The 13,334-nt window shown below is 50.1% G+C and overlaps 3 protein-coding genes across 3 annotated transcripts; all 3 read right to left on the bottom strand.

Moving 5' to 3' along the window:
* Positions 1-367: 367 nt before the first annotated feature.
* LOC100902467 (leucine-rich repeat-containing protein 4C) lies at positions 368-2,583 on the bottom strand. Its single transcript, XM_003746805.2, has 6 exons — positions 2,471-2,583; positions 2,125-2,344; positions 1,779-1,989; positions 1,458-1,639; positions 1,197-1,342; positions 368-971 (listed from the first exon to the last, which is right to left on the bottom strand). Exons 1-6 carry the CDS (start codon positions 2,502-2,504, stop codon positions 670-672), a joined length of 1,095 nt encoding a protein of 364 aa, XP_003746853.1. The 5' UTR covers positions 2,505-2,583; the 3' UTR covers positions 368-669.
* Positions 2,584-3,827: 1,244 nt separating this feature from the next.
* Positions 3,828-7,028, bottom strand: LOC100908702 (nucleolar transcription factor 1). Its single transcript, XM_003746842.1, has 11 exons — positions 6,884-7,028; positions 6,447-6,574; positions 6,148-6,288; positions 5,903-6,031; positions 5,681-5,798; positions 5,399-5,572; positions 5,123-5,248; positions 4,896-5,043; positions 4,570-4,750; positions 4,220-4,442; positions 3,828-4,110 (listed from the first exon to the last, which is right to left on the bottom strand). The coding sequence occupies exons 2-11, from the start codon at positions 6,572-6,574 to the stop codon at positions 4,006-4,008; spliced, it is 1,473 nt and encodes a 490-aa protein (XP_003746890.1). The 5' UTR covers positions 6,884-7,028; the 3' UTR covers positions 3,828-4,005.
* Positions 7,029-8,350: 1,322 nt separating this feature from the next.
* On the bottom strand, positions 8,351-11,247 carry LOC100908426 (protein LZIC). Its single transcript, XM_003746840.1, has 6 exons — positions 11,138-11,247; positions 9,434-9,526; positions 9,077-9,176; positions 8,813-8,942; positions 8,514-8,685; positions 8,351-8,422 (listed from the first exon to the last, which is right to left on the bottom strand). The coding sequence occupies exons 2-6, from the start codon at positions 9,524-9,526 to the stop codon at positions 8,351-8,353; spliced, it is 567 nt and encodes a 188-aa protein (XP_003746888.1). The 5' UTR covers positions 11,138-11,247.
* Between the last annotated feature and the right edge of the window lie 2,087 nt (positions 11,248-13,334).

The following is a 13,334-nucleotide window of genomic DNA, read 5'->3' as shown; positions in this document are numbered from 1 at the left end:
ATGCTCGTGAGCTTGAGCAGCTCGAAGAAGTGTAGATTTAAATGCTGGAGCGCTATGAAACGCTAAAGACCACTAGTCCATTGAAATACTGGATACTCGACGGACCCTGGTGGATCGACTCCCGAATGCGGAAACTCAGATTCGATTACTTAATCGTTTCCCTATTCTAGTTGAACATCGCTAATTTTATGAGTTTCATCGTGTCGGAATAAAGTCAATATTTCTCTGAAAAATCACAGGGTTTGAAGTTTAATGGTTCATCATCCGTGAGGCCATCCCGCTCTCTGATGACACAGGGAGGTGGGAAGAACGAAAACTCGGTGGCAGTCACGGTCGTGCCGCGCCATCCGAGTCCTGATCTGATTCACCGGTTCACGTTCCTTGACTTCAATTCAGAGCATTGAACAGTTCGTCGACGCGACCGCTGCGCGAATTTCCATTGAAGGTTGCGTGCCCGAGCTGATTTACGCGAGAGCTCAACAATCCGCTGAATTTCCTGGGAGCTCGGGGAATTTCTGACATAGTTCAGTATTGAAATTCCGACTCCGAAACACGTGGGGTCAATAATTTATTCTCGAACGAGACCCTCGTCGGCTTTTTCTAGCGCCGATTGCATACCTAAGAGCCAGTTCCGCAGACGTTGCTAATTCCGTCCATGGCCTACACGGGTCAGAGAATGGGATCTTCGAAAAGAATCCGAACGTTCCGAGGGATGTCCAGCCTCGAACTATCTTCATTCTCGGTATTCCTTATTCCCATGAACGTTTCACCCAGCATCTCAGGCTTGGGGAACATCTCAATCATCTCCTCCACGTCAAGGAAAGAACTCTGGGTACTGCTCGCCAAACTACGGATACTCTGTCGAGAGCCGTCTTCATTGATGCAGACGTAGCGGTGCGCTTGGAGAAGACTCCCATCGATCAGTCGTCTCGCCAGCCAAAGCAGATTCGGGCTGCACTTCAACGGGTTGTCTGGGAAAAAAATTGGTTAATATCTGGATAATCTCCCGGCTCCCTTCCGACAATCTGATCTATTATTTCCACGACCGCCATTCAGCGGTGCATTCTTTGATCACTTATCGCTCGGTTGAGGTTTGAGGAGAGCTCGTAATGCAATCGCCCCTCTGGATTGGCTGTCATTGTCGATTCGTCTCGGTCGTCTGTCATAGTATGTCATTCGATAGGAACGGGTCTTACTCGATAGGATAAGCTGGGAACGGTTCCCGAAGTTCTTGAAAATGGCTTCATTTAGAGTTTCCAATCTGTTATTCGATAAATCCAATCGCTGGAGGTTCGTCAGTCCTTCCAGGAAATCATCCGATATCGCGCTTATCATGTTGGAGCTGCAAATTGAAAAGGGATTCGAGTGATTCGTGAGGAGGATCATCTCTCGCGACGCCATTGAGTTCAGAGCGGATTTCCATTGGATATGGCAGGGGACAGTTGGCCTCGGATTACCTGAAGTCGAGCTCGGTTATGCTCTCGGAATTTTCGGGCAGCATATCCCGATCCAGGGATGCGAGGTTGCTCCCGATGTGGCTGTATTTTTCGAGTCCGCCGAGGTTCGCAGCGATGAAATCGTTCATTTCTGCGCAGTTTTCAATCCGTAGCCACTGCACCCAGAGCCCCTCGAACCACCCCTGGGGAGAGGGATGAATCCCATGAGCGAAATCCTGATAATGTTTCCGTCTCGGTCCTGATTCAAGATCCCCTTGCCCCTCCCACAGAAAAACGTCATCTTGGAGAGTGAGGATCAATTCAGCTCGTGCGAGAACTTACCGTCGGGTCCCTGTGGAATCGGCAACGATTGAACCAGAGAGTTGACAATTTTGTTCCCTTCACCGCGACCGAATGACCAAAATCCAGGTCTGAGTTTTGGAATTTGAGGACTCTCAGGTTACTCTCATTTCCAGTTGGAAAGCTGTCGCGAGCGGTGAAATTCGAGGACTCAACGTCCATGTTGAAGAGTTTAACCTCATCGAAGTCGCCGCTGCAATGGAGGAGTTCGAAGGTTCGCTGGATGCGGAAACTGGCTACCCGCTCGAAATTTCCTTCCTGCGATAAGTCAATGATTCTAGAGACTGGTGATATTCATTGATGGAATTATAATATTATGTCGAGTCACTTTTTGATATCCAGGTTAGAGTGCATCATTGTGAATTGGTGAAGATTATAGCCCTTCAGGTCATGCATTGTCGATACGAGTTGGCTCCGATCCCTGAAATTTTTGCACGACACCAAGACCCCCGTTGTGGTTGTGGTGCATTCACAGTTTATCATGAAACTCGGACAAACTGTCCTTGAGGCGGCGTAGTCGTCGGAGACAGGCAGAGTAACCGCCGAAGCTGGAGCGAAGGATGCTTAATTATCCATACAGCGAAATCACTCAGCGAACCGAGGAGCTGTACTCCTACGCTTTGACCTCTAGCTTTGGAAGATTATGTGTTAGATCTCAAAGGTCGGGTCCTTACCCAAGATGGCGGTCACGAGGACTAAGACCCGCATTTTCTTTCGAATCGGTCCTTCACAAAAACTATTTCTGTAGCGTTTTCGCACCGCTGAATTCTTTCAAGCTTCTGATCGCAAAAAGCGTAAGCTATTGCTTTTTGTCGACGCATTGTGATCCAGGATAATCCCCCGATTCCAGGATTTACCACCTCTTAGACAGATAAATTGAGCTGAGGCATCTATCGATCAAACCGGTTCGATAATGCTGCTCTACGACTTCAACCCTTGAGAGTGCTGTGGAGGCAAAATTGTCAGAGTCACTCCTACGATGGAAAGAGCTCGAAAACGGGAAAGAAATCTTCGTCGCAATCTTCATCTGAATCTGATCGAGTACGGACCGGATGAAAAACCGCACAAAATCGCCTGAGGGGCGCGGAGTGCTTGTCGAGTACGGAATGCCGCTCCATGTCAGTCCGCTTGTGTCTAAATCTTAATTAAACACATCCTGGGATCGGACGGCGAGCCTGCGGTTCTTTAAAATTTCCGGGAACTGCGTCAGGATGAATCGATGACACGAATCGATCGTCGACCTGTGCTGCCAAGACAGCGCTCACTGAGGGTATCACGCGTCATTCACTGGGGCAGGCATCGAAAGCGTCCTGGATGATCCGACGTGATGAAAGATTTCGCAACACATGGAGGACGAGAGATCAACCTTCTCGGTGGAGGATGAAGATCGCCCTGAGCAAAGGATGAATACCGTCGTAGCATTTCCATGAGGCTCCGAATTCCGCAGGATCTGAATATGAGCTGCCACTCAGATGGGATATTTCCGGAAGGTCTCCCCAATAGACCCGCTATCCTCCATGCCGTAGACGGGATGGGATCGAAGTCCCGCGCGCACAGGTATACGCGCCGCTGACTGGACCTTCTCGCCACTAATTCGGATACTCTGCAAAACGTGCGCCATTAGGGACGCTTCAATCTGCTAATATAACGTCGGGAACGCTAAGGAGTACGATTCGGACTAACTAAGCCGGCAGACCTTTGTCTCGTCGATTGCGCGAAGCTGGGGGACCTGTCGTCCCGACAACTCGAGGACAACTGTAACCGAAGGTCGTGCCGCTCGCCGAGTTTCCGTTCGATCCCCGGCTGACCCTGGCGTTCGGCGAATACCGTTGGAGGAGAGAGCTCGCGAGCGAACATGCCGTTCGAGCCTAAGGGCCATGTACGCTCAAAGGGATCGCTCAACTACATTCGCGACTTCCTCCCTTAAGGTTCGATCAGGGCTGCATCGAGACAGGCATGAGACGATGGTGATGCCTTGCTAGCGAATATCGCCTGATATTGATCTCGGGAGTGAGTTCTACGCGAGCTTGCATCGAGATCGATGGGAGATCTAATTTATTCATCGTCGAAACCCTTCCGAGCATTCGCAATATACAAAGGAATCAATCTCCTGAGATCGATTCCGGAGAGAAACCTCGATTGTGTCTCTCATAAGGTATCCTACGACGCGCGTCGTGTCATGATGCTCGTATCTCACATCAAGAGCTTCCTATTGCTGTTTCCGCCGTTCGTTCTCTTTCTCAGCTTTTCGCGCCCATTTCTGCTTCTTCTTCTCGGACAACGTGGCGTAGTCCTCCGCGATTGCCGACCGTAGCTGGAAATTTCGAAAAAACAGGCTATGGGAAGGATACTTGGTCGAGGTGCCTCAAAGAACATAAGGGTTTGGAGACACCGAAAATCGAATGAAATGCGATGGGTCTTACTTCTGCATCGGAGAGGCCCGGATTCAATTCCCTCCATTCCGACCATTGACTTTCCTGATACCACGCGAGAGCAGTCAGCTTGGGAGTTTTCTTGCTCGGTTTGGTGACAGCGAGTGACTTGGAGTGAGGCTTTTTTGGACTCTCACTCGAACATTTCGTCGATTCCTCCAGCTTGACCCGCTTAGGTGCAGACGACCCATTGGAAATCGGTGCGGGATCAGACCTGGGAAATTGAACCACACATTAAATTAGATCAAATTAGAAAATCGAATTGAATTAAAAATTAAATAATTCGGTAGTGGGGCCAAGGAGCCTTGGGTGTTTGAGCTTCCGAGAACGGACTAAATTACCCGTGGACGTCACTCGAGTGAAGACTACTGGCAGCCTCCGTAATCCTCTGTTCTCGCTGCGCCAGTCGATCCAAATACTCCGCCATCTTCCTATCGTATTGTTGCTTGAAGATCTTTACTTCATTATTGAACTTGTTCTGGTCTGGTCGGGACAAGTTGTTCCAGCTCAACGTGATCTCCTCTGCAAAGTCGATATTCGCCTGTTTTCAAACTCGCCATCTCCGAATCGTTGTAAACTAATGCACAGATCAACGAGATCAAAGTGAACAGCGAAATGACCCGCGTCGGGTGCGAATGCCTCTGATAACTCCGAAAATAGAACTCACTATTTCTTTCCGCGACGCTCAAGTTCTGATGCTTCGTGGCGCTAGCTATGCTCTTGAAGAGGGCGAAGCCTGACATCGGGGGTTTTTCGGGTTTGCCCAAGAATCGATCGTAAATGATGCGTTCCTCTTTACTCAGCACATCCTTGGTCTGTAATGAAATCGAAGTTCAGATGGAGGCATCCCCCCGCGACTTCGTCGCTGGTCCGTCCCCTTTCGAGTAAACCCACCGGTTTCGCCATGAAGGACGCAGCTCCCGCGTTCTTACGATGAGCTTCTAGTGCCATCTCGATGTACGCAACCTTTTTCTTATCCTTCAACTCCAACCACTTAGCTCGTAGCTCTTCTTTCGAACTCTGAAATGTTGAGTTGACGCTGAGTTCCAGCTGATGCATCGAGACAACCCTGATTTCTGAATCTATCATTGAGGCTATGTCTACCATTGGCTCGGATTACCAGGCCATAGTACCATAGTATGTACCACTTGTTGGGCCTCCAAGACTCACATTAGCGTGCATGGGGTCCTGCATCTTCTCCGCGATGAAGAAGGCAAGTCCAGAAGTGCCTTTCGGCGCGGTACTCGCAGGAACTTTCGTGGGCTTCACGCCCGGATGAGCTTGGTAGAACTCTTCCAAGCGGGTCTTGTACGATTCTTGCTCTTTCAAGAATTCTGCTTTCAGCTGGAAAATGATTGGCGGACTCAGATTGCGGTACGCTCTCAAATTCTTGGAGTGCGTATACCTCCACCGTTACGTTGACTGGTAGAAGACAATCCGATTCTGCGGTACCTGATTGAGCTTCTTGGGTGTGATTGTTTTGTACATTGCCCCGATTTTCGACACGATTTGTCGGTGAGTGAGCTCTGGATACTTTGCTTTCACCTTCGGTAACTGCTCCATGAGGAATCTGGGGAGGAACAATTTCAGGTCATGATTCTAGGGGAAAGCGTTCGGGAAAAATATTCGTTCGTTGTCACGAAGGGGGCAGACGCGGCTGAGAGCTCCACTCACTTAAAGAAGATCGTTGGTGGTCTAGATGGTTTGTCAGGGTGATATTTCCCCGCAACTTTCGCACTCCGAGGACCTTTGCTTAGCCACTGCTCGGCGTCTTCAACAATTTCCGCCATTGTGCGGTAAGTTCTGCAAGATACGTTCGATCGTCATAAATTTGTAGTCCAACAGAAATCTGAGATATAGAGCGCGTGAGCGACATCAGGCAAGCTTTCTCGGTCTCTTGACGACCTTCCTTTCCTCACCGAATATTGGAGCAAACTTGTTGCCATTTGGTGCGACACTCTTCTGAGTCATGTCCCGCGAAGGCGATTTCTTCCCAGTCTAAACGATTTTCGGTTTTGGTGTAGGACGCATTGAGCGCATTTTGAAACCGAAGTGAAGCTCTGCGGAGGAAGTCTCCAATGAGACGACGAATCTCCTTCGATATCAGAGCGTACCTGGACGAGGTGCCCGATGACATACAGCTCCGCACTTGTGTCCAGCAACACGCTACACTGGTCGCCGCTGTGCGGAGAATATGGTCCCGAATCGAGTCACTTACTCTTTTATTCGACTACACAGGGTCTTCAAATCTTCGACGGTCCACTCGTAGAGCATTTGTTCCCCCACAGCCGGACGGACTTTGACGTCGTCATCAGCGTGGAAACTTATGTTCATCATCTCATCCATCTTCGAATTTGAGAAGATCAGTTAGAAACAGGCCGACCGAGCGCAGATCCCGCCACACCAGAGAGGAACGACGATAACGGAAATAACGCTCCCAGGAAATCTCTTACTCCAGTCAGTGGAGGGGAGTCCCGAGTCTAGACGGGATAGAGCTTGTGATTGGTTCAATAACTAGTCATTAATTATTATCGACGGAATATCCATGATACGGTCTGACCGGGGTCGCTGGCGAATTCAAACGTTCGATAATTCGGGCTTATATCAAGACGAGACCGGAGACCGAGGGGAGAAGCGTCACCCGAGCATGCGTACCTTTTTACCCCAGAGTTCGTTTCGTCTCCTGGGGTAAAACACTGACAACAGATGTTGAACGAGACCTGATGTCGATTCTTCGGCTTTTCTTCTGCTTTCGAAGAAAGACACACTTCTCGCTGCTCTGCCCAGCACCAGCACACGCGCTCTTCTGTTTGAGAGAGGAGGCTTCATTCGTAAACAGCACCCGGTTTCGAAAACTTTGGCGCCATTTTTCCTACGGAGGTTTCCGCGCAGGGTCCCCCACCCTAGAGACGGAGAGGATTCGGCAATATGAAAATAGCGAGGGACTCATAAGATTACTTCACTCGGGGTTCTGCCCCGAGCAGAATCGACCTCGCGAGTCGCGAGAGACAAATGTTCCGGGGGGAAGTCCGGATCTCCTCGGTCACCGATCCTCTCATGGCTCATGGGCTACGAATGACCGTGGACGAGACATGGGTTCGTCGGATCATATTATCATAGATTATCTCACAGAAGGATGATACCTCGCAGACCACCACGAAATGCACAATTTATTTTTCATTTTCTCACACTCAACGCCGAGGAAATGGAATGGGCGAAGTGCACCACACCGGCGGAGACTCCCAAGCCTCCAATCGTCATGTATTTCCCTTGTTGGAGTGGCGACGAGCTGTACTTGGTCAGCACCAGTATGGAAGACGTCAGATAGAAGATAAAAAGCTCAAAAAGGATGAGTGTATTGAAGAATAATGAGACGACGTTCCTTCTGATCAGACTAGCGAAGACCATCGTGAACCCAAGCGCCATCGAGAAAAGTGCCGTTCCGAAAAGCAGCATGACTGTAGTGCTGAGCTGCAGTAGAGAAGAGCTGAACGATATGATGAGAATCCCCAGCGACGCTTCCGTCAAGTACAGAACGAGATCGATCACACGCGGGGTGAAGACAGTGAGACTGGAGCTTGCTCTCTCCATCAGGCTCGGGCGTTTCACGAAAGAACGCCCGCTCATGTTTGACAGGTGGAAACCTGGGAGTTCATGGGTGAATTCGTTGTCTCGCTGCAATGGATGCCGTCAAACTAGTGGCAGCATCTCCCGATTCCGTTCCCCTCGAGAGGGGAACGATAATGGAGCGTGGAAATATCCGATCCGCCCATGACACGAAGTCCTTCTGACAAACCGGAGTGCGGTCGGGCCTTCGGTCCACCCTTGACCGGCTCTCATATTCTGTCTATCATCGTGTATTCGTAGTACGAAATTCCTCAGTCCACAAGCCCAAATCCCCAAGTCTCCCCGACCGAAAATAGGCACGATGCATTCTCACGATGCGGGAGAACTTCATCATGATTTAGGGGTTATCAAGCGGTATATATTCTCAGAGGGAGTTGAGAGGAGGAACTCCCGCCAGTCGTGCGTTGCCTCATCCGGCGCCTTAGCGCACTCTCTTGACTTCTTGTTTTGGCAGCATGAATTGATGAAGCATGAACGCACGAGCATGCTGACTTCTCATGATGAGTCGGTACTGGTCGCGGCCAATTGGAACAGCTTTCGATCTGAGATCTCGACGTTTTCGTCAATCTGAGGGAGAGAGTATTCGCGAAGATGAATATTTTGCTCGTCTCGACAGGAGCAATCGTATACCTTCTTTACTTCCGCGGTGGATACGGACCTTCTCGAATTGTTTCATGCTGGCGCTCGAATGGTTTTCGATGAACGAGTTCTCCCCGGGACTTAAAGTATCACCGAGTTTCCGCAACGCGAGGAGTATCTCGACCTTCTCTCGGTTGTAGGGTTCCAACGCGATTTTGGATATTTTCAAGTCTCTCTCCAGCTCCGTGAGTCTTGAAAAGCAGAAGCGCGTGCGAGAAATCAACAATTAGAATATACGGATCGGTGCCTCACCACACCAGAACCTCCGACCTGAGCTGTTGGAACCTCGCTCCGTTCGATGTGAGTTCGTCCATGTACCTTTGTCGAAGCTGCACGGGTTGTTTCTTCGCGAACAATCGAATGATTTCCGGCGTTCGGAAGGCGTCCGAGATGGCTGCTTGGATCGCGAGTTGCAGGCCATTCAAAGTGTCCACGAGGGTGATATCACCTGCAGTCGAGACGTTCAATCAACCACAATCGAATCACGGTGAAGGGCCCCGTAGAGGGAGATATTCCCATTCGGAAAATCGGCTGGACCGTAGCCGGGACGTTCTTGAGACATGATCCGCCCAGACAACTGACCCTTCAGAATTCTATCGAGTGAGGCTTGAAACTCTTTAAGTTGCTCTACCGTGTCCTGCTTCATGTCATTGTACTCCTCTTCGCTGAGTTCGCTCTTCTCCTGCAAGACATGAAAAAATCCCGTTGTCAGCTCGGGAGTTCGATATCCGACGCCTATTTCGGAAGACTTCGTCGAGTGGTTTCCTGTACTCGTTCAGGAGAATGATCTTCGTGCAGAATTTTTATGGGGAAGAAGTTGTGTCATCGGCGAAATTCCTTCTTCTGGGGATTTCCCAAACTCTCCAGGAGCTTGAGCGAGATTCTGACGGAACTTCAGAGTCATCTCACCCATTTCATTAACCTACTCAACGTACGCACCTGTTCAAGATCCGCCAGCTGATCGACCAGTCTCTCGAGTTGCTCCTCCAGCTTCTTCTGAAGTTGCGTGGTTTCCGCCTTTCCTCTCGACATCTGCAATCGAATGCCAAGCTGATAGCCTCCAATCGCGGGGGTGCAAATCTTTCGATTGTTCAAGAATTCGGGAAATAAAAGACAGGCTCTCCGAATTGCATTGACTTGAAGTCGGTTTTCTCGACGCTACAAGGCCGAAGATCTCTCTAGAGTTTCGAAATCCTTTGGAAACACCCCGGCAGACATGGTCAATGATCGAGCTTTTGAGGAAAAATTTCTCGCAGAGGACTCAGGAAGGGAAAGCTCGGGATCTCTGGTCCGCAGGCGTATTCCACGATTTTATTTTAGAAAAACATGTAATGACATTCAATAACATGACGTCGAGTAATCCTATGGGGGTCACGCCCACTTAGGATCATCTCGAATATTATCACTATATTCACAAAATGATATTTTCACGGTCATTCTCCCTAGTCTCCTCATTTTGTCGGAGTACTGGTCTTGTAGAATAGGCTAGGCCTGGCGCTCCCAGACTGCTCAGTCGGGCTGTTTTTCAAAACGGACTCCATAGCCATAGAGGTGATAGGCACCGGGGAAGTTCGCTCCAGACTCCGGGTTTCTGCACGGACATCGAACGAGCCGGAGAGCCGCTTCATTTTTTTTTCATTTGCTTCCTTCATTTTCCTTCCTCTCGCCGACTTGCCGAGCTCCTGCTTCATGAAGACAGAGTTCTTCAGCATCTCCTTCACGCTGCATAATCGAGTTTCCGCAGGATAAATCTGCTTGACAGCTTTCAGATCGTATTCCAAATCGAAAACTCTTCCTTCGAGGAGCCTATCGTTCTTGGTCAAAGCGATTCTACGTTCGACGAGCGCTGGCGTCGATTTACGGACGTGTTCTTCGAGTCGATAGCAAGCGAGAGTTGGCTCGTTGGCAATGATATGCACGTTATCACAAAATTTATTACACACAGACTGAACCCTGTGCTGGAGCTCCGCGTCCGCCGCCGGCGCTTGACGGAATGAATGGTCAGCGATCCTGGAAAGAACACCGAGATCTCGATTAGGGACTGCCGCCCTGTACCCAGCGCCGGGCTCCCGCTCCGTCAGTAATCCGGGAGAGTCAAACTCGGATGAACGCTTTTCTTTCGACAGTTATTCTCGGGTGTGAGACTCCTGAATTTTCCAATGGCTGTATCTAAAAGCTGCAGTTGCACGATTAGGATCTTTGAGACGAACTTTGGTAGTGGTCAAATCGTATGTTTCCGTCGAGCCCTTTTGTCCACCGTCGGTACTCGCAAGCATCGATGCACCATCATGCCATGCGCGATCGCATGAAGTCCCTCAAGACCCAGCTCGAATGAAAGGATGTCTGCCGGCGCAAAGCTCTAGTGGAACATAGTTCAGTGCATCGCAACTCAGTCATCAGCTGGCTCCACCAACAGCGCGAAAGCTCCCACCTATACGTTCGCTCCTGTGCACGATTCTTCATCAAGAGCTGGATAACATCATGCCATTTCCGACGGCTGTTCATTCCACTCAGAGCGGCTCCTTTCCATCGGAAGCGTCCTGCTCAACACCAAGGGGCACTCTCTCGAGCTCGATCCTACTCTAATGATGTAACGGTGAGTAGAACGTGACGAAGCTCTTCTACGAAACCTCGGTTACTTACATTGTGTTCGTTCCTGCTCAGCCTAAAGCTTTGGCTCGATGTCCGCCCAGAGAAACCACGGATATATTTGATGGACAATACTCTGAACAGTAGATGAATGACTCTACGATTGACACATATTACTCGATGGGAACACAACTCTCTCCCTCGATTATTGCTAGCGAGCTCCTCTCCATTCGGCTGTCTGCTGTTTACAGCTGCAGCGACTGCGTTCCGCGACTTTGAATGAGAGGCGCCGAAATCGAGGGGCAATTTACATCCAGCTCGAGCGTAAGTTCCCCTATGGAATGCATTGATCGTGGTTCTCGGATCGAGCCGTTTCGCTGAGTTCCATCGACCCGCCTCCACGACGGTGCGCCTAACGCACGGGGAATCTTAGGGATTGCTGAGTCCTCTGTCCACGACGCAAAAAGGGTGACAGCGAATCGTTCTGCTCCATGGCTACTCTATGAGTCAGCAGGAAGACCGCAATGCCGCGATACAGGATCCGCGATGCGAGATGCACGAAGCTGGAAGTAATAGATTGCGGATCGCGGCACATAGCGCTCGGAGATGATCTATCCTGTTTCGAGCACGTCGACGGTGCAGCGCGTCTGTCGCAACGATCCCGCTCGCGCGGGAGCGGGCGTGAATTCGATCCCTGCCTCGCGGAATCAGTCCAAGGAAGAGCCGGTTCTTCAACGCTACTTGCGCACAAAACTCAGCGCTCGAAGTTATTGCGCGCTCCTTTCCCAGCGCTCAGAGTGTCAGTCACCGTTCTCCTGAGTAGAGCCTCCGAGATTGTCTGAGGCCCACGTTTCCCCAGATGTCGAATTTTTCTCAATCGATTCGTTTCCACCTCAATGAGGTCAAGATATATTTCTCAGGCTGCTCAGATGCATGCTTTCCGCAAGATTTACGTATTTCTCCAATTATCGTTATTTTCTTAGCAAATGAGGAGCTTCTTAACGTTTTAACTGTACTTTTGTCATAGGTCCACTGAGCGCGTAGCGCCCTCACGGCTAGTGGTCAGTAATATTATCACGGCGATTACAACGATTTCTCGACTAACGATTTCTTCGTATCCTATGATTTGTACAGGAGGCTAAGCAATGATTCTCGCGCGAAAAAAATGCTAGAATCGCGCCGTAGTGCGGTGAGGGAACTCGGATTTTCGGGGAGAGCCACGAAATACCATCGAAAATCGCGGGAAAGTGAAAGCATTCATTTTCATCAGGGGACGTACTTGATGAACTCAAAAGGAAGGAGCACATCTTCCTCTGTTGCCAGTCTCTACGAGTGAGACTGGAAACCTCATGTTCTAGACCGGGGATTTTCGGCCGGGGGTCCCAAGACCTGTGACAAAAGGGTCCCTTTCACGTTGAATGCTCATCCTATGCGGTCTTAGCATGAAATGAAGGATACGAAACAGCAACAAAAAAGTCGTCGACTTAAGCATTCATACATGATCATTATTCAAATCAGATAAATATTACAGTAATCGAGATGCAAGGGCTATTTTAGACTCCATCCCAAGAGCTTATAACCAATAGCCAGAGCCCTCAGAGGGATCATACCCGTGCTTGTCGCGGATGAGCAACCCTGAAACTGTCGAAGTCCTGTCATAGAGCCTTCGTAAGAACAAACCCCAAGAATGCTCGGCACAAGAAGCCCGGCGATGGACGGTGCTCCATACCCGGAGCACACAGCAAAAGCCCTGCCACGAATCAACTCAGGATTTTCTTCGTGGAATCGATTCGGAGAAGCCCAGAAACAGGAGATAGGGAACCCGAGCTTTTCCGGAGTCCGGACCCCCAGCGTCAGGGAAGCAGCAAACCCCGAGAAACTCCGGGTCGAGGAATTTGGAAATCATCGGGGATTCATCCGCGGAGCTCTCACAGGTTCCGCTCGTGGGGTGCTCGGGATAAGAGACCCGAGAATCTCCGTGGATCCCGTTTTGCGGATCGGACTTCGATGATTCTCAGGCCTTTTCTCCCGGGGTTTTCCGAAGTTTGGACTCGTGAGGGCTCGCTAATAGGGCTTCGAAAATTCTCGGGCTCTTCAGCCCAAAATTCTCGGAGCTGATGCTCGAGACGGATCTGTGATCGGCGGACAGAACTCGGACTTTCAAAAAGCGCGCCGAGCTTACACTGACGGGGTGGGAACAGATGTTCGCGCGGTCCGATCCAATCAGTGGCGTCTGTCTGGGTTCTCGAGC

Source organism: Galendromus occidentalis, unplaced genomic scaffold (genome assembly GCF_000255335.2).
Source record: "Galendromus occidentalis unplaced genomic scaffold, Mocc_1.1 scf7180000077504, whole genome shotgun sequence".
Lineage (NCBI taxonomy): Eukaryota > Metazoa > Arthropoda > Arachnida > Mesostigmata > Phytoseiidae > Galendromus > Galendromus occidentalis.
This window is presented reverse-complemented; position numbering and strand designations above follow the sequence as displayed.

Excerpts from the sequence above, each read along its gene's own strand:
- LOC100902467 (XM_003746805.2), bottom strand. The coding sequence starts at position 2,504 with ATGCGGGTCTTAGTCCTCGTGACCGCCATCTTGG. Across the intron at positions 1,343-1,457 it reads ATAACCGAGCTCGACTTCAG|CTCCAACATGATAAGCGCGA; the intron begins GTAATCCGAGGC and ends TTCAATTTGCAG. Across the intron at positions 972-1,196 it reads TTCCCAGCTTATCCTATCGA|ACAACCCGTTGAAGTGCAGC; the intron begins GTAAGACCCGTT and ends TTTTTTTCCCAG.
- LOC100908702 (XM_003746842.1), bottom strand. The coding sequence starts at position 6,574 with ATGGATGAGATGATGAACATAAGTTTCCACGCTGATGACGACGTCAAA. Across the intron at positions 6,032-6,147 it reads CAAGTTTGCTCCAATATTCG|AACTTACCGCACAATGGCGG; the intron begins GTGAGGAAAGGA and ends CGTATCTTGCAG. Across the intron at positions 5,044-5,122 it reads CGTCCTTCATGGCGAAACCG|ACCAAGGATGTGCTGAGTAA; the intron begins GTGGGTTTACTC and ends ATTTCATTACAG.
- LOC100908426 (XM_003746840.1), bottom strand. The coding sequence starts at position 9,526 with ATGTCGAGAGGAAAGGCGGAAACCACGCAACTTCAGAAGAAGCTGGAG. Across the intron at positions 8,943-9,076 it reads ACTCGATAGAATTCTGAAGG|GTGATATCACCCTCGTGGAC; the intron begins GTCAGTTGTCTG and ends TCTCGACTGCAG. Across the intron at positions 8,686-8,812 it reads CCCGTGCAGCTTCGACAAAG|ACTCACGGAGCTGGAGAGAG; the intron begins GTACATGGACGA and ends CTGCTTTTCAAG.